The sequence below is a fragment of the Dermacentor andersoni genome, chromosome 4, assembly GCF_023375885.2.
Source record: "Dermacentor andersoni chromosome 4, qqDerAnde1_hic_scaffold, whole genome shotgun sequence".
Lineage (NCBI taxonomy): Eukaryota > Metazoa > Arthropoda > Arachnida > Ixodida > Ixodidae > Dermacentor > Dermacentor andersoni.
Window position 1 is genome coordinate 76,714,378 of NC_092817.1, and position 20,133 is coordinate 76,734,510.

Genomic DNA, 20,133 nt, shown 5'->3' on the forward strand with positions numbered 1-20,133 from the left:
TAAATTCAGGTGTCATCGTCTTTTACATTAGTGTCACTTCATTGCATGCGCCAAGCACTTCCTCAAATGCTAAGAAAAGAGAGAGAGGCCTAGCATGTCCTCGCTTTGATCGCCTTCTGGCACCACAGTTCATCTTGCGCCATTGCTTAACAAGACTGGCAACCGGCGATGTGGTAAAAGTTGAAAAGTAAAAATGATTCTTCCTCACTACTTATACTGTGGATCGAATCTAAGCATCAACCTCTCGCCTCGAAGGATGGTGTTATGGGAACTAGTACGGACTAGTAGCAACAGAAGGCCCATGGCGAGCATCTATGAATCGTTGTGCAGTACTATCGCTTCTCAGTGCATGCTGCTCTTACTAAAGCACGTGGCGGCGTCTCAGGAAGAAGTATGTCGACAGCAGAAAGGAAATGTTAGATATCTCGTTCCTCCTCGGACAGACACCGATCAGGTATGAATAAAGTCCTTGCATATAATACAAAGGATTGGATGATCTTAACTAGCGGACGCAGAGCTTTTCCTCTCTTTTTCTTTTTTGAACGGCTTCGAGTTGTCTCCTTTGCTTGCAACAATGACTTTTCTCTTTGCTCGTTTCAAAGGCTCTAGGAAGTTGTCTGCTTGGCACTTGCTCGGACGGTGCAACTTAACCCACCTAATTGAGCTGACGTAGATGCAGCGTTTTCTAACGATAGAGTATTGCGGCCTCGCTATAAAACTCCGCTAACACTCAGCCGATAGGCACTAATGTTTCCATTAAGAGTTTGCTCCGGACGGAGTCATGTCGAATTGCAGTGCTGCCATTTTACCACCTACTAAAGTTCGGCCACGAAATACGTGTTTTCTCAATGTTGCAAAGGCTGCCGTGTATATGTGTGTTATGGGTTGTAATTTAAAATGTTGGCTTTTAAATTCTTTTAGACAATGTACCACTTTGTGACATAGAAATTATATATTGAAACCTTAGCATTCCCCTGATCCGCCCTGGTCGTCGGGGTTGCGTGTACGAGTCGATAAAGATTTAAATAAACATTCTGAGACCGCTGTTTATTGTTAAGTATCAGCGAGCTACTGCGAGTGAAAGAGTGCGGTAACAGTGGCAATTGTTTCAGCGTTCCACATCTGCGTTATCGCCGTGATCGGTAAAGCATGAATCTTTCTTGCTGGATGACCGTGCTGCAAATCTCAGCTTCAAACATGTGACAAAGCGTATCCGTTTTTACTTTTGTTAACGAGGCCTCCTTTATCTATATGTGCCTGAAAGCCACGGCGTTAATGGCGCGGTGGCGGTTTCTTTCATGATACCGTAGCGCTACGAGAGACAAAGCGATAAGTCCCACCTTCTCCGGTAAAAAGCTGTTTGTATGCGCATGGCATTTAATACCGTTCGACAAGGCATAAAAAAAATTCGAGAAAGTGAGGGGAGCTCTGTGTATTGACCTACTCTCTTGACGGGGTAAGGCACATCGTATGTCCGGCTCATGGGGTCATCTGTCCCGCCACCTGCCCTGGAACCAGTCACGTGGTTGCAGTGGCCAGAGGCAGCGTTTGCCACCGCACCGCCCCTAGTGTGCGTCGCGTACGGCGCTGGGTAGTAGACGGGCTGCCTCGCCTGGGATTCTCGGGACACGGCCAGCATCACGTCGCCCTTGATGCCATCGCAACACTCGGCAACCACCATGCCTGCGCGAGAAAGATGTAAGCATTCTTGAAAAACTTCACTTTGCTGCGACGAGTAGACAATACGATCTGGGTACAGAAGTGCCTGTGCGGCATAAAACGAAATGTACGCGCTAGGCATTACTTAGCCTTGTCCATTAAAGCCTTAACTTTTCAAAACTGAGCAAGATAATGGTTAAAAAGTTCACGCCGCACAATGGACGTAACTTGAGACGTTTATAAGCCCAATGCGACGTATCAATGCGTAGTAACCACACCGCAACATACCGCAAGCGTAGGAATAGAGTGTGCGTCACTGAAGGTGTCATAATGTTGTGGCGATCTGTAATATTACGTCTACCTGAAGGGCACTAGCATTACAACAACGCCCTCCCCCCCCCCCCCCTTGCCCCCCCTTCTGGGTTCAATACAAACACCAAACTCCCATAAAAGCCTCAGAATCGGTACATATACTCACGACGCGTTGTGTTGTAGAGCACTATATAGAGGGCGTTTCCTAAACCCGACAGGTGCAGGCGAAGTCGGCTTGTCGGGCTGGAATCAGTCCGTCGAATCGTTGAGCGAGCATCCTTGCGTTAAGCAAGCACCTTCTTGAGCGCGTATCGAGTGAGTTGAACCAGCCTGACTGCATGGGATAAGTTCACCCACCTCAACCCACTTTCAGCGCGCATGTAAGCGCGGATAGATCCGACCAGCCAGCGCCGATACTAAGCGTTCATACCTTTGACGCATTTTGACGTATCAGCGTTCTTATGTGCCGATAGCAGGAATGGCATCAAGACAACGCGAAGACAAGCACTTGTGCAGTGCAACCTCATCCATGTAACGTTTAAGGCGTTCTGTGTTCATGTAAACGAAGCCGCAGGCTAGAATCTCAGAATCTACAGAGCTTGTAGGTGGCTGTCATCGTCCTTCCGGTGGTTGCGGGAAATGGCGGAAATAAATTCCAATATAGCACTCAGCCTTTTCCGATCATACGCTTGCCGCCTGTGCTCGCTGGTCGCGGCTTCGTCGTCAGATGCCCCGTCATAAAATCTGCATTCCCAGTGCGCGCCGCTCCGATAGATTAGGATGGAGTGCGATTCTTAGTAAGCTGCAGCTCTAAACATGGGCGGGAGAGTAAATAATTGTCGCAGCAAGCTAGCCCATGATATGAAGCGCTATGGTGAGAAGTGCCGAACTTTGCGCGATCATTTTACTCATATGTTTTAAACGAAGCGCTTCAGCTACACGATAAACATAAAAACCTGGGTCATTGTGGATGCGAACACATGCTTGTGCTTGTCCCTGTCGCCTTTATACTAAGCAAATGCGAAAGTTCGGATCTTTTTTTTTTTGTCCTGTTTTCTTGCGCTAGACTCATAATACCAATCTTTTTCGTGCACACAACTTTATCGCAGATACTAAGCACTTTATGGACATGCATGGGTTTCTCTGTCCTTACCCCGTATTCAGAAATGTATCTTTACTTGAAGCCCACGATTAACTCGATTTAAAGGACGCCTGTCGCGAACGCACCAAAGGAAACGCAATGAGCGTCTTGGGCACGTTCATGCGATGCATCATTTAAATCAAGTCAAGCATGTACTTCAAGTTAAGATGCATTTCTGAATACGGGGGTAACAAATGGTAATATGCCAAGAAATTCAGAGGCAGGCGTGAACCTAGTGTAGCCTCAATGGTTTGCACACCTATCGGTCGACACAAGCTTAAGAGAAATAAAGATATGCAGAATTAGTCGGTAATTGGGCAGCACAATATTCCGAATAAACACCTTTTGTTACAACAAAAACGCCCAAGCTACGACGGAGATACGTTTGGTGACTGTAGGTATGACATCAGGTAGCTGCACTTAACCTACTATTGACGATTTGTTTACAGCACTGCAACACCACGAGTTTACAGCCATGTGAGCTACCATCATATCTGGCAATCTGCCAAATTTAATATCTGTAAAATCTCACGGACCCGAAATCAACAAAAAAGAAACAGAAGGGGAGGGGTAATTGTATAAATATTCCTTTTATATTTTTTAAAGCTTACTCTTAAAAGACACTTTTTGATGGTTACATACGCTCTTTATTAACGATAATCTTAAGCTTTGGAACCTTTAGGCGCAGCACGCAAGTACCGGCAAATTTGGAACAGCAGAGACTTACAAGCAACAAAACAGATAACCGTAACGGCGACTGTTTCAGTGAATTTGCTGTCGCGGATTTCGCCTTCTTCAGGAAATTGTCTGCATAAACTTGCTTTGACATCCTTTCGCCATCGAAAGACATGACAAGACAAGTTACGAGACCGATGAGCGAAGTTTTTTTCGCGAACAGAATTAATTTTCGATAAAGCTTGTTGCAACTTTCGTAAAACCGTAGAAAGAGCTCAAATTCTTAAACTCTACGACACATTCGGGAGTGTTGGCATACAATTAGTTTACGGTATCATAAATTTCGCATGAGTTTACTGCCTTGTGATACCACGACTGTTTCGTATCAGAAGAAGCGGTAGTCAGAACGGCGATGAACGTCAAGAGTGACTGGTTGGGTGACTCATGAGGTTTAATGTCTCAAAGCGACAGCCGAGGTGTGAAAAAAAAACGCCGTAATAGGACTCGGACTAGGTCTGTCCAACTGGGGTTCTTTAACTTGCACGAATATCTAACTACCCGAGCGTGTTTGCATTTCGCCCCACCAAAATTAAGCCACCGCCGGCCGCGAATCATAACACCGACATCGTGTTCAGCAGCTGAACGCTATGGACGCTGCTAATGAACGTCAAGAAATACCGTCGTTGAAGCGCTGCCTTGGATCGTAGTTCCGTTTTCTCAGCACGAAGAAGACGATGCCGATAACAACCACCAGCACCAAGATGGCGCTCACGATGGGCACAGTCACCGTCAAATGCCTGTAGAAGGCAACCTGGGGGTCCACGAGCTCGTACCGTCGGGAAGGAACGTCTGCACGGCCATCCAAGGCAACGATAAACAAACACCGGCATTGGTTATTTCAAGCAAGCACTTTGAACAGATGAACGCTGTACTAAAAGCAGTAATACGTAGTTTAAAACAGTAGTTGCTCTATATGTCGGAGTCGTAACTCGGGACAAGTATAGAACTCCGGCAGAGGAAAGTCTGTGAACTGGATTAACCTTGTCGTGCACCAAACCTGGGTATACGCCTTTACCTTCTCTAACCTTGATGGTCTTCTAAATGCTGTCTCAGTATGAAATGTAGCAGAAATTCCGTAAGCTAGCTATCCCATACATCTAGCGTGCCCTAACGAAGATGTCCTCGCTACCGCTACCGGAATTGCTGCTGAGGCGCACTTTTTTAAAGTTTGAACGTTTGAACATTATATGAAACAGAGAGCGGCAAGAAAGGTGCCACCATCTCGCATTTTAGCACCTTAGTTACGATTCTAGCTCAAGATCCGCGATCTTGGTTGGGCCAAACGAGTTGTTTATAGAAGCGCACTTGTAAGTTTTGTATATCATGAATACCGTGTCGATATTGTAGAACATAAACCTAAACGGTAAGTGTCCTAAACTGAATCTTAGAGAAATCGAGTGCTTCCAGTAAATTAGCTTACCTCCTGCTAGCGTTAGGGTGGCAAAGCTGAGCTCCACCTCCGTCGAGCCAGCATCGTTGTGGGCCGACATCAGCAGCGTGTACCACGTGCCCGGTGCCAAGTCTGCAAGCTGCACGAGTTGCTGCTGCGGCACTACGTTGTTCGAGTGCAGCGTCCAGTCGGAGGAGGAGGGAGAAGGGCGAGCAGACGCATGCACATCTGGCCGATACTGGACCACGAAGTAGGAGACTGGGCATCCTCCGCTCTCCCATGCGTCAAGATGCAGTACCACGAACGTCGAGTTGACTTCGAACAGACGGCTTGAATCAGGCTCCACAGGACCTGGGGGAAAGAACGTTTCTCAGGCTTGAGAGGAGGCGTTGTATAGAAGTTGATTAGCTGTTACGTGTGCACTTTATCGCTCCGGTGTCTAGCCGCTAGTCGGGAAAGATAGCCATGTAAAATTGGTGTGACATCTAAGGGTACTCCTAAAATTATAGCGAAATGAGAAAGCTGTAAATGAGAGTCAACACGGGGAAGACAAAAAGGAGGGCCTGTGTCTAAACAAGCGGCAAGCATAAGTTACAAAGAAATAGCCTAACTTTCTTATATATGTGATTCTACTTTTACAGGACGTGCTATGTAACGTGCCAAGGGGGCCAAAATATGTTTCCTTTCAGCTCTCTGCCGTTCCTTACACGCTGTAATAGGTTAAAAGGCTGTGAAGTTATCCTGTTTAGTTGTACGGCTTTCTTTCTCAGAACCTTCTGTCCGTATGAGCTAATAGGCCAAAAACGAACATTGATTGATTGATTGATTCATTGATTGATTGATTGATTGATTGATTGATTGATTGATTGATTGATTGATTGATTGATTGATTGATTGATTGATTGATTGATTGATTGATTGATTGATAGCGATTGGTCGATCGAGTGATCAGCTCTCTACTCGACCAGAGCGGTTGGGTGTTGCGAAGAGGCCTGCAGAAAAACGTCTGCGAGTCGTCGAAGCGCTAACACTAGAATTAGTTGTTGAGAAATATCAAATTACTCTATGTTAATGAAATAATTAAGAACACACTGGACATGCTAAGTGTAACAGCATGGCTTACACTTTAATCGTTCAAGAACTCAGATAGGCAAGAAACAAGCGAAGGTAGAGCCATGTCGACGTATGTGCTTGAGCCCAGTTTGTAAGTGAACATGATTTTTATAATTCATTTCCAAATGCTGCCAGAGAAAGTGCAAAAGGCTCACTAGAAGAGGCTTTCAAGATAATATCAAAGGCAGCCTCAAAGTTTAACTATTCTTGCTGACCTGAAGAGCGCGATTCTGGTTATAACAAATCACTTTGTGAAAAATTCTTGTCATTTATTTGTGTGTGTTCCGCTAAACTGACGTGGTCTTTAAGTTTGGTAAGTGCAGAGTCGCTAATAATCTTATTGTGTTTTCAATTAGCTGGTGAATGCATATTTTTAGCCCACAAATGTCCTGAACACTGTTTGGATGTCACGCGAAAAATTAGGCTGTATCTTAGGTTATTCATCGCTGCCGCAAAAGCCACTCATACATCATTAAGACGCCACTTCGCCTTTTAAAAAAAGATCATCCAGAGCAAAGATGCTGGATATCAGAGAAATCAGCTCGTGCAACATAATGTGTCTTATAGTTGGCGAATAATGGAGGAAAGCGGATCGATACTGCAGCGCTACTTTCTAATCGCTTTGGTGTCAGAATACACCTCCCTGATCACTACAAAAGACCTGAGTCGTTCACGCGAGTCATCCAGTGTACTCACGCCCTCCATTTGTCCGCACGCTGAGCGTCTCTCCCTGAGGCCCCTTCCCCGCGCGGTTGGCGGCACGGACGTAGACCAGGTACTCGGTGCCGCAACGCAGGTCCGACAAGGTGAAGGCCCGTCGGTCAGGTGGCACCGACACCTCGTGCCACTCACCACCTGCTTCCGTCCTGTAGTAGAGCGAGTAGCCTGCGCAACCGGGAGGGAAAAGGATGCGAATGTCCTTCGCGTACTTAATGTTGCATTAGAAGGAGCGCCAGGTATACGCGATTTTCCGAGCTGAGCCGCGGCATCATTTCCGCTCCAGTTGCGCGCAGAGTTAGCGTTTTGCTATTGGTTAAGTTAGGTACCACGTGTGCGAAGGGCTTCCGGTTTCTTTCGCAAAAAAGCCAAAGCGTGCATCGTAGCAAACGTATTTGGGCGAATGCCGAGTATTGCGAGTGCGCAGTGGCTAGCAGAATAAGCAGAACCTTCGCCGCCTTCGAAATAATCTTCTGTGAAGTAGTGATAACACAAAGAATTCAAATTTCGCTAGCAAGTGTTTGCGTTTGATTTTGATTTATTCTACGCTTATCTTTGCTTTTTCCGGGTTGGCAATGAAAATAGTTAGCGATGGCTGAAATTCAAGAAGAAAAAAGCGGTGAACGTGACGTACTAGTTAAGTTGCCTTACCAACTCCCGCAGGAAGCTGTTCATACTAGACTCCACAGTACAGAGAGTGGATGTTGACAATCATAAAATGTTGACATAAATGTTAAGAGTCAGGCTCCAAATAAATTGACGAAGTGCGACATCTCGAAAGACAACTGTAATGGGCATGAAAGAGGGAGGCCAGTAATGTGCTGCGTTCATTACCTGTTATGGGGATGTCTTGATGATGCTCGTTCTCCCAGTTCACGGATATGGACCGCGCCGTTGTGCCGCCTACCCTCAGGTGCGGGGCGCTCGGTGGATCTGCGGCAGCATAAGGTGGAGAACAGATCAATATGGAGTGGAACGGCTCTAAACGTGCAAATCTGCAGGTCATTGAAATAAGGAACATCAAAGTCGTATTAGCGCAGGTACAGCGTCATGGTAACAGTAATAAAATTTCATTTGCTTTCGTCCAGAGTTTTTGCGACGAAATATTTTTTTTCTCAGATCTTTCGCTTTGAGACCAAGTGGCGCCCTTTCGTGCCAGACTTTGAAGAACACATGAAAGATAAAAACATATTATCCTAAAGCTGCGGATAAAGCGTTGAGCAGCCTGGCAGTCATAGAAAGGCTTCCGCATAAAATCACCTTTTCAGGAAAACGATGTTGGTGCTCGCTTCAGAGGTCTCGCACTCCAGCTATACAACACGTGCGTTTTCGACACATCTGGGGACGAAGCACGGTATTTAATACTTGACTGTCATTATTGCGTGATTTAGTTAGTATTTTTGTTTTCGATTACACTTCATGCTCTGCTTTTTGTCTAATTTTCGTTCATTTGTCTGTTCCGTCCTTCAATATAAGAGCATGCATCTTTGACAAGCTATTGGCGCCTTGTATTGCGAAAAAACCTTAAATTTTCATTGTCTTGAAGTTAATACTCAGCCAAAATACATTTATCCTCTTTCTGGTGCTGGCGAGCCGATTGACGCAATGTATTCAGTCAGCCCACGAGAAAGAGCACGTGGTAGAGCCGACGCGCTACCGACTGACGCCTTCTAAGTTACAGAAATACAAGGCTCCACACATTTCATGAAAGGCGGAATAGTTACCTCACGCTCGTTTGACTCGAAAGCAAAGGGCTAACTATTGCTACAAAAGCCACACCCTTCTGTGTCCATCGAACACTTCGCAGTTCGTGTCGATAAAGCTGTCTTGTAGATGTTAGGTCAACAGTAGTTTCCTAAAAACTTCGAAAAAATAATTTCCTCGAGGGATAAAACTGTAGTTCATTTTTCTATAACTATTATTGAGCACCATCACTTAAATACACACATTATCCAACATGTACGCGTACTTGAGCAGGCGACATTCTCTATGTGGGAGAACCCGTCAGTGTAAGCTCCTGGATCGCCGCATCGCCTATAAGTCTCCGTGCGAAATACTTATTTCTCTATCTCGGAACGTGGAGTTCATATACCCGTATCAACACCAACCTTTCAAAGCACAATATATACTGGCGCATCAAAGGCGCACTCTCTGCCTTTGACGGGACGGTAGGAACGCCCAGAGGGCCAAGTTTGAACCAATGACTGAGAATGACCGATGGTAGGGCCGATGACCAAATGGGAATAGCAGAAGCGCCAGCCTCACAACAATACTGTTGCCAAGGAGTCAGAAGTCACACTCGCATTACGTAACCGCTGAGGCAGCTTGGCGTGGGCAATAAACGTAAAAAATCTGCCGCCAGCAAGGATGGCGTTCTCCGAGTTCTCAGACTCTGCGGGATGCGGCCTGCAAAAGAGCGCTGGTCTCAATATTGTTTTTCGTTATCGCTTTTTTTTTCGGGAGAGGGAAGTAGTCCCATGAACTGGGATAAGAAGATCCTTTATCTTCTTTCCGTTCCTGCAATTGACAGCTCGGCGAGCATGAGCGTCCCGAACAGCCCTCTCCCTTTCAGAGGACAGGCACTAGGCGCTCAAAGAGTCGCAGCAAGTAATGCCATATAGCCACTTAAGTGCCGTTGCGGAAGCGGCACAGTGCCATTACGCGCACTTCATTTCTTGTGAATGGCAGATGGCAGTTCATTTAACAACATTTTTTCTTCATTTGTCACCACAAGGAAGACCCATGGGCGTATCACGCTATGATAGAAGGCGTGAACGGGGCCTGACATTCTTGTTATTGACGTGCTCGTGTTAGCAGCTTTTGCTTTGGTGGAATTTTATATACGCATGATTCAACATGCTCCAGTCACATACAGGGTCAAGAGTGTTCTTTTATTGCTCATCGTGTAAAAATATCAATAATATTCTGGGGTTAATTCTGGAGAGTAAAATGTCACCCTCAACCACACGTCACGTCATAACGCAAAATTAAGGCAGGCAAAGGAAACAACGACCTTGCGTCATTGTATTCTGTGTTGTATTCTATGTTGGGCTGCTGAGCACGAGGTCGCGGGATCGAATCCCGGCCACGGTGGCCGAATTTCGATGGGGGCGAAATGCGAAAACACCCGTGTGTTTAAATTTAGGTGCCCGTTAAAGAACCTCAGGTGGTCGAAATTTCCGGAGGCCTCCACTACGGCTTGCCTCATAATCAGAAAGTGGCTTTGGCACGTAAAACCCCATAATTTAAAGTCAGTATTCTGAATATACTCCCTCTCAGGAAATCCGTACAATGCAGCGAATGCTGGCACTTGTGTACACCAATGAACAATGAGAGGGACCTTTACATTCTAGAGAAGGAAAGAAGGTTCACTCAATGTCTGGCTGCCAAACCGTTCGTGACGCTTCCATTAAGTAAAAAAACTATCAATTATGGGGTTTTACTTGCCAAAACCACCATCTGATTATGAAGCACGCCGTCGAGGGGGGCTCCGGAAATTTGGACCATCTGGGGTTCCTTAACGCGCACCGAAATCAAAATAAACGGATGTTTTCGCATTTCGCCCCCATAGAATTCCATTAAGCTGACGCGACCGTAGCTCCCATTAAACCTTCCGAGTTGGTGATATGGAGTGTATGCTCTAATATCCGCTGTCTGTGAGCATACACTCCGACCTACGATCATGAAACGACAAGCATCTGCACAAGTCCGTGTGAGCTACCGCTGCCTCGTGAACACGCAACGGACGCAGCACAGCTGAAACTTGTTCCACAATGAAAAGAATAAGTGAAATAATTGATTTCCGATTGAATAATGTAGTAGCACGGCAGATGACCGTGATGATAAGCGAAGGATGAAGCACGGGAGTCACCACGTGCACGCAAACGAGGCGATGGGGGCGATTTGAAGGTGATAGCGTTAAGGACTCCGTGTCACAGAAAATCTGCTGCTGGCGTCCGGCGTCCGGCGCCGACCGCCTTGTTAGCAAAAGATCATTCCGAACCCCGCATACCGAACCACGCATGCCCTCGGTGTAGCGCGCAGGCGTTTCTGAAATAATTGAATTTCTCATAGTAAAATGCATTAGAAAAATCATAAACTATGACTTACAGACAACCTGTAAGATGATAGCGTCAGATTGCAATTTGAATATACGAGCAAAAAATAATTCTGTTAAACGGAAAATCAAGCACAAACCCCTTTTCCAGCGTTTCTACAGTCTACAGCGTTTCTACAGTCTCACACTGACCGATTGGAACTCGCCAAACTTACGACTTACGCGACTGCATCGACTAAACCCCTCCCTGCAACTCCGACCTCCACTCGGACTTCCTCGACGTGAAGCTACGCTTCTCTGTCGCCTTTGGTTAGGAGTTGCCTTCACAAAGGCATACTCTACGTTAATTGGAGTGACTGACAGTGAAGCATGCGAGGTCTGTGGCACGGAAGAAAACATCGACCACCTGCTATGCCATTGTCCACGATACACCCCTGAGAGACAAGAACTTGCGAAAGCTTTTCAAAAACTGGACACTCGGCCGCTTTCTGTGCAAGTGCTGCTGGAACACCGCCCCCATCGCCCGTCGGCCCATAAAGCGGTGAAGGCGCTTTTGTGTTTCTTAAGGACGACGGGTTTGTGCGACCATCTGTGACTTTTAATGCATTTTCTGTAAGACCACACGCGTCAGCGAACTCGCCGCAATTTCCTTCTTTCCTTCCCTCCTCTCTCTCCCTGTGATCTTTGTTTTCCCCTTTCCCATTCCCCCGGTGTAGGGTAGCCAACTGGATGTTATTCTGGTTAACCTCCCTGCCTTCTACTTTTCTCTTCCCTCTTCCTCCTCCTCTACCGTCCATAGAGCGACGTGCCACGCTCGGTTTCTTGCAACACCATCCAGATGGCGCACGCCCTCGCGCATACGCGGCCCAGGCAAGAGGCCGCGTTTCTGCCAGAAAGCTCGTCTAGTGCACAGCATTCGCCGACAGCGTTTCCCGCTGAAGATTACGGTTACATACGTTGCAGTTGCCGGGAAGCATGATAAGCAGTCAGGGATCTTTGAATGCTATCGCGTTCCACTCTCAAAGGCGAAGATTAAGCGTCCTCCAAATTTTTTATCTCGCATTGAGAAAGGTGACACTGGTAAGCCGCACACGAAATTCGAATTTTGAAGAAAAATAGTGGTGCCCGAGACTCTGAAAACTGCCATGTGGAAAGCGTGACGATATTGATGGAAGGGACATAGCTCTGCAATAAACTGCGGTGTTCCAAACTATAATGTTGCACCGAAATCTTGCAGCGTGCTACTACATAAAAAGCGGCAAAAAAAGCAATTGTTGCATACTTTATTCAGGATAACTTCATGTATTCTGTTTCGTATGGCCTGGTGGACATTTTCCTTTCTCCGGCCTAGGCCTGTAGGTACCGTCTTAAGCTTCGTTCATCCAGCGTGAATTTTCTTTTAATGAGAAGACCACGCGTAGATAAGGACAAGTAATTATGCAAGTGAAATATTAATGTTCAGGGAGCCGTACAAACTGAGCATGCACCCTGCTTCTGTCTACTTTCGCGAAATTTTGCTAGTTTCGCGTGGTGAATACGAGTAGCGACGGGCACATATCGCAGTGGACATGTTACAAAAGGTGCTTCGATAACGACTAAACGAAATCAGTTAACGCGCTGCACATGAGTACGTCGAACTTTCGATGGAGAAACGGACTGTTGCGAGATTTATTACTCAGTTCTCAAATCTCCTCCAAAAGAATATAGGAAAACAAAAAAGTTCACCGACGATTACGGTACTCGCTAATGCGAAATTTGAGCAAAGCTCTTAACGTTCTTTAGACGCAGTGGCAGACCAAGCACTTACAGCGGTTGCGTCGCTCATTGCTCAGAAACAAAGCGTGAACACGGGAACGCGTGGCTCGCACGGAGCATATTCTCTAGCGGCGGCAGTGGCGGCGCAGGCGAATTAGCGCATGCGTAGTGGGTCTGAAGCCCACGGCAGTGATTTGTTTCGATATGTGGTATCGGTGGACACGCTTGTGACATGCCTTACTAATTATCTCATCGGTGAGCGAGTGACGGCGCACGCTACTATGGCACCATCTCGTAGCGGGTCGCCACGCTGGAGCACGTCTCGTGCGGCACTCCGCTTTCCTCCACACCCTCTCGCCATACTCTCATTCTCCGCTTTCCTCCTCATGCTTCCGCTGTACCTTCCTCCTCCGCTTTCCCCCTCACGACCTCTTCACTGTCGTCGCCTTTCATCCTCCACTGCCCTCCAAGTTAGTTCTCTTTTTTTTTTTCATCTTTCTGTTCGTTCTGCCGGTTATGCCGACGCGGAGGCCTACTTTCAACGCAAAAACGGCCGCTTACGATCTGCGCTCAAAAGGGGAAACAAAAGTAGAGTGGCCTCTCCACATTGCTCACTCACCGAAGTCAAGTGTTCGCACCCTGACCACTTCCGACTGCGGCCCGGCACCCTTGGAGTTGAACGCCTGAGCCGTGACCACATATTCCGTGGAACGGCGCAAGCCGCCAAGTTCGTAGCTCAACCTATGCGGCACAGGCTCCGCTGCTCCAGCTGCTTCACCCACATCAGCCGGTATTCTGCTGGCGTCGTGGCTCATTGGAGCCGACAGCAGTGCTGGCGATGCCTCAAATGTCTTGAACGTGAACGCATCCGAGCTGGACAGCTCACGGTAGCCCACGTAGAATCCTTCGATCTCGTCACCCACGCTCGAACGGCGCGGATTCTGCGCAACCGCAAGGCAAGAAACAGAATAGGCACAGGTGTGACTACTATTTTCAGTAGGAGTGAATGGCAGGGGCATAAAATACTGGTCCAAGTAGCTATTGAGAATGCACCCACGTTAATCTTTCCCTATGCACGACTGGTATCTGTTATAAAGCCCGCCTTAAAGGTCCGACATACGTGTGCACTTCAAAGTTACATAACACATTCAAAGAGCGCTAAAACACGGTCAGTAGTAAAACAATCTAACATATTTTTGCGCCAGCTCTCAAAGACCAATCACTGCAGTGGAGGAATACTTTGGCGCCAAGAATCACTCAGCTTCATCATCGCGTGTAACTTTATTGGTGAGCGCAGACAGGTTTCCGAAGTGAGCTCAGCGCTTGGACGCCTGATTCGCCTTATACCTAATGGAACGTTGCACAAGTAGCTAATTAAATACAATTATAAAAGTTAGGCGTAGAGCGCGAGTACTTTAGCATTGAAATGTGCAGTTAACAAAGTTAGCCACACCTTGAGATGTCGTTCAATACAATGAAGCACTTGGCTTAAATGGTAACTTCTTTCGGCTAAGTTATTTTACGAGGAAGTTGAATACCGAACTTCTTCCCATAGTTATTTCGATGTCGTGTCTTAAAGATACCGAGATTCGCGTCAAACAGAAACCTAACATCCCGTCGCCTTGTAGAACCAGGTGCATCAAATGTGCTCGAGCTATTTTCAGAATGGCACTACTATGGAAATGAGAATAGGATGGCACTCCTGTGAAAGACAACGGAGCAGAATAGTGCCAGGCTTGGCAAAACGACCGAAGCAATCGCCTTTGCAAATTAATGCGAAGCGAGGACGATGAAAGCGTCAAGCAGAAAAGCCGTGTCAACCGCGCAGAGCGTACGGAAATGGTTTGTCGAAGCAAGCGGGGCTCCAGAAAAAGCAACAACGGCGTTATAGAGTGTTCAAACATCAGTGACACTGCTATTGATCGGTAAGTGCTAAAGGTTCACATATAGTCCATGTGGAGGTCCTAACACAGTCCACACATATTTTCTTCACACATCTTACGAGGGCCCCTGTAATTGATGCCCACCAAAAAAATGTATAGAAGTAAAGCTGGGGCAGCAATCTCGAGCTACTACTTTCGTGGATACGGTCACTTTCGCGAGATCTCGCGTGACTCGGCGCAGGGCACGTCGAATTATGCCGCCGACAGCGATTATGGCACTGTGCGAAAAATAGTGAGCATGGCACAGCGCCAGAAACTCTGTCGGCTGCACACACCAACGAGCCCCGGGTTTAACAAAATTTCACGAAACTGATCGCATTCGCGAAAGTGATCGGTCGAATATACTGCTTTTAGATTTACACTATCGGCCGCAATTCCGTGGAAGAGTACGATGCGGCTCAGTGCCACCAAATTCAGCAGCACAGAAGGGCAGGACGAGATAGATGCTAATGGTTGCAGCGTAGCCACGTCAGGCTCAAGCCACTCGTTCGAATCAAGTTTAATCGATGTAAAAAAACCGATTCTAGGCCACTGTGCACGCGTGGCAACAAGAAATTAGGAAGTGAAAACACGCATAACACTGCGAGGACTCTTTAGATTTCAGCACGAACACTCGATGCGAGGTTCTTCGGTAGAAGTAGAAATTTGAAGATATTGTAACTGATATTGAGATAAGCAGGTAGTATAGTGCGAGTACTGATGCGATTAATACTGCGCATTCTAGTCATATTCAATTATACAATTTTGCTACAGGGGCGCAAGTCAGCATGCGATTCTGCAAAAATTTCTAACATTTTTTTATCAATAACCATCACTGGGTAACATACTGATGACGATTTAAAGAATAAAAGGCATACTTACGTCAAATGACACAGATATTGTCCTTGTGTTCGTCGCCATGGCTTGTACATTCTTCGGTGGAAACCGGGGAGCTGCGAAAATTTTAACGAAAGAAAATTTTGGCACGTTTTCTTTTTTTCTGATATTTTGTACACGAAAGTTATACGTTCAGATATCGACGAAACGAAGTGCGCATGTTGTTTGAAAGAATTATGGTTTTGCTGTCGCGCCGCGCTGGGCCCTAACTTCGCGCAGAATCATTCGCTGGCTAAGCGTATAATTAAGAGAATAGCTGGGCAAGTTTATCTGAACCCCTCACAGCGCAAACCAGATAAGACGGTCAGTATTCCATGTACACAGGAGCCCATTTTTCCTTCGATTCATCACAACTGCATGCCTCTGCTTGCCTATACTCCTTTTCACTGACTGCTCCTAGGGCTGCTTTATATTTGCTGTCCTCATCGCCTTTCATGCGCATGGTCTCGAGCGACTCGCAATTAGCTCTGTTTGCTCTATTCAGTACACTCTCTGCTTTTGTGCAAGTTAAACAGAGAGAAAGAAAGGAAGTAAGTCCAACAAGAACGACTCTTTATTGCAGAGGCACAAGGAGATCCCTGTGAAGACTGCCTGGCTGTTTGAAGAGTCTCCAAGGATCGCCGCTCAGCAACCCTATGGCTGAGCCAGGGCAATCAAGAATTTACGCTTCGTCGCATCCGTTATTTCCGTGCAGTAAGTGGCAATTCTGGAACATTAATTTATTTACGTCAGTTTTATTCTTGTGCCGTACTGAGTCTGAATATGTTTTCATGGATGTAGCGCATTCAATGATTATCTGAGGTCGGCTTCCCCCATAAATCAGAGCAAATTTCATTACATGTTTAAAAAAAAGATTCATAGAGAAATATTTGAGTCGATAGCCGAGACGGCTTGGGGCCAATCCAATACATGCCATCACTAGAAATACGGCATGTACTGTTACATAAATAGGCCCAAAAAATTATTTACAATTAGGTCTAATACAAACAATCAGTTGCATTCTTCAAGCGGATGTTCACCCAAAAAATGCTATTGAAATTGAGGGCTGAATATTCACTTCCTATGTGGCAGCTTGTGATAGATCTACTTTAGGAGTTGCTGCCAATATTGGTGACAATGCCGCTATAGTGACTCGTGAGCCTGCTTCATGGTCTCTGAGGATATGTTGCTGCTTTGGACCGGAAACCTGAAAACGATATTCTTCCACCCTATATACAAAGAGATCCAAAATATAGGGTTCTGTGCTGGCTAAGATGATAAAATAAAACACCCCTCAGGTTCGCCTCCGATCCGACCACTTCTACATTGAAATATTTACCATTGACAACGAGAACGTCACTTTTCGGTGGACGATGCGCAATACCATCGGCCCTCCGTTCTCGACTAAAAAGCACGAAAGCCGTACTTTAATGGAATGCATCATGTAACCGCACTGAAAAACAAGGGACAAGGAAGGAACACAGAAGACAGGCGCGGATCCGCGCCTGTCTTCTGTGTTTCTTCCTTGTCCCTTGTTTTTCCGCGCCTGTCTTCTGTGTTCCTTCCTTGTCCCTTGTTTTTCAGTGCGGTTACATGATGCATTCCATTAACGACCACCAACTAGCCCGCTTATCCCTGTTAAATAAGCCGTACTTTCCCAAGCTTTACCATCCCAGTCTCTTTCACCCCTTCGTCTCCAAGCAATGCGATGGCACTACTCTACTGCAAGCAACTGCCAATACTCTCTTCATAGTGCCCTCCGGCTCCTACTCGCCTTTCTTAGCAAGGCTAAACGAAACATGTGGGCCTGCTATGCAAGTTTGCGCACAGTTTCCTCTTCATTCTGTTGTCTTCGTCATGCTGATACATTGTTTACCGACCGGTGTTTAATTACTGCAACGTTCACCATGGTCACTTGCTTTGCTAGTCGAATGTTTATTCTGTCTTTAGGGTATGTGGCGTTGCATTCTTGCTGCTGATTTACATTGCTTACCTTCTTTATTCGCATGAGGGTGATAGCCTTCACTTAGAGATGGAAGGACTGGTTAAACGACAGAAATTCACGATAATAAAAACACTGCCCGTCACTCACAAAAATGAAATAGGAAGGGTACTTTTTTCTTGCGCTTGCCTCATAAAGGAAAATTGGGTACGCGTACAAAGTTATTTTAGATCTAAGCCTCCTTTCAATACACAGGAGAGTGAGCACATTCTTCATCTGGGTATTTAGCGTTTCGCGTATTTCAGCAGAGCTCTTACATCCGGCAATGAGTTTGCGGCCACGTGCACATAATTAAGGCATCTTAAAAAAGTGATCGTGCAGATGAGGCAGTCCGATCTGATCATGATGGTCCCCCCCACAGTGTAGCTATACAGTTATCCAGAACAGACGCAGCTACATGGCTTTGTTCTCTCGCACGTGAACTGACACTTGCACAGTGGAACTCGACGGAATTTGCCAGCGCTCGTCTCCACAACTTGGATCCGTATCCACGGCTCCGCCTTCCGTCAGGACTACCTAGGCAGAGGAGATGCCTCTGTGCCGCTTGTGGCTTGCCGTGGCCTTCACGAATGCGTACTCATTTCGGATGGGAATGGCCTACACCCCTACTTGAAATAACTGTATAGCTGCGAGGAAACAATCGCCCACCTTCCCTGAGAGTGTCCCCGCTTCAGTGCGCTCAGGAAGGAATTTTCAAGAGTGGTATATAGTCCTGACAAACGCCCTTTGTCGAAGGAAAACGTCCTGGGACACTGGCCGAGACCGTCCTCAACACACAAGGCTTTGAAAGCGTTGCTGCGCTTCCTGCGGAGAACTGGTCTTAGAGACAAACTTTAAGCAGTGCCGTATTCTCCTTTCCTGTTTCTCTTTATTTTTGCTCTTCCTTCCTCATTTCATTTTTCTTTTGTAACGTCTCTTTTCTATTATCTTTTATTTCCCTTACGCATTTTGCCCAGCACAGGGTAGCCAGCTGGTTTGAGAATTGGCTAAACTCTCTGTCTTTCCGTCTATTTGTCCTCCTCCTCCTTAAAGAAGTGATACGCCTTTATGTTCCTCGCAGTGCTTAAGGTGCGTAAATAAATTACACAAAAGCTGGGAGCTCAACCGACGGGACCAACAAATGACACTAGCGAATCAATTTGTCCCTCTCAACAACGCAGTTCCAACGTCATCAGTTTCATCCCGTGATTGTAACGGTAAATCGGAAGGTTTTAGGTTCCCTTGCTGCCAACATATTATTTTTCTGTTGTTTTCTCTGTTGACTTTGTCAACGTATGCTGGATCGTCGAATGCTTTTTGCTTAGCGTGCGACCTTCCGATCTATTCTCTTGCAAGTGGTTCCAGAACGTTCTCCGCGTATAACATTCAGCATTCTCATCGAAGCAAACGCAAGCATTCACGTTTGGCCATGACCCCTTTCTGAACTCAATATATGTCTCATTGAAAATATTATAAATAAATAGAGCCCATATTCGTAACTAGGCCACATTTTCTTGTGCGTGCTCTCGCGTAGCAACAGCGGACGCGGCCCAGTAATTCAACAAATAAATTGCTACCGAAAAATACAACAGCATTGCATACACGCAAGCACGGTGGTGGGGTTGGTGGAGGGAGCAAACTAGGATAAAGTGAGCGTTATGCGAACACTCACGCTCTTTAGACGTGGTGAAGTCGACGGGTGCGCTGTACTCGCCGATGCCAAGAGCGTTGTGAGCCCGAACACGCAGCTGGTAGGCCGTCGTCGGCAGCAAACCTCGCACCGTGGCTTTGGTCTCTAGCCCGGACACCGACAGTGTGTCTTGCCAGAGGCCTGACAAGCCCATTGAGAGGAGAAGCGTCATCAGGTGACAGAATAAAGAGAGGCAAATGAGGTCGCCTTGGCAGTGAGATACAAAGAGAAAGACTGGGATGGTATCAACGTGCTTTCCGCTGGCTGTGGTGACATAGGACATGAAGACCAGCTGTGACAACGACCTGCTACGTTAGCTTAGTGGCTATGGCGTAGCGCTGCTCAGCTCGAGGTCAACGGCCACGGTGACGGCGTTTCGACGGGGGCGAAATGCAGAAACGTCTATCTAGTTACATTGAGGCACAAATTTAAAAAAAAAAACTCAGGTGGTCCAATTTACACCGCACGCTCCCAATACGCCATGCTTCACAATCAGATCGTGATTACTGCACGTGAAGCCCCAGCGTTTACGTGGTTACGATAATGTAGGGTGCCATTCTTGCCACCTGCGTAGCCGTTTTTTGTATATATGTATTCTGCGGCAGTGTACAAGAAGTATGTTTCGTATAGCAGAACGTTAAATATTGTTAAATATTCGTAAATCAATTCTGCATACTTATTTAGTTCGAAGTTAGAGGTTTTAGACTAGCAAGAATTTCGAAGCGAATCGAATACCAATGTTCGAGAAAAACAACCTTGGAATATCGACTGACATAGCAAATATA

At 46.5% G+C, this 20,133-nt stretch overlaps 1 protein-coding gene across 2 annotated transcripts in view; it reads right to left on the reverse strand.

The window, feature by feature from the left end:
• The window catches only part of LOC126536787 (cell adhesion molecule Dscam1-like), a 236,582-nt gene that overhangs the window by 9,197 nt on the left and 207,252 nt on the right, over positions 1-20,133 (reverse strand). The window contains exons 16-23 of one of the 2 annotated variants that reach the window (XM_050183790.2): positions 19,331-19,489; positions 15,684-15,754; positions 13,499-13,820; positions 7,902-8,000; positions 7,047-7,235; positions 5,268-5,588; positions 4,466-4,636; positions 1,445-1,683 (exon numbers count right to left, since the gene is read on the reverse strand). In XM_050183790.2, the coding sequence (XP_050039747.1) occupies positions 1,445-1,683; positions 4,466-4,636; positions 5,268-5,588; positions 7,047-7,235; positions 7,902-8,000; positions 13,499-13,820; positions 15,684-15,754; positions 19,331-19,489 (1,571 nt within the window). Of the gene's footprint in view, positions 1-1,440; positions 1,684-4,465; positions 4,637-5,267; positions 5,589-7,046; positions 7,236-7,901; positions 8,001-13,498; positions 13,821-15,683; positions 15,755-19,330; positions 19,490-20,133 lie in introns of both variants that reach the window. The other variant, XM_055073936.1, reaches the window with a different exon arrangement.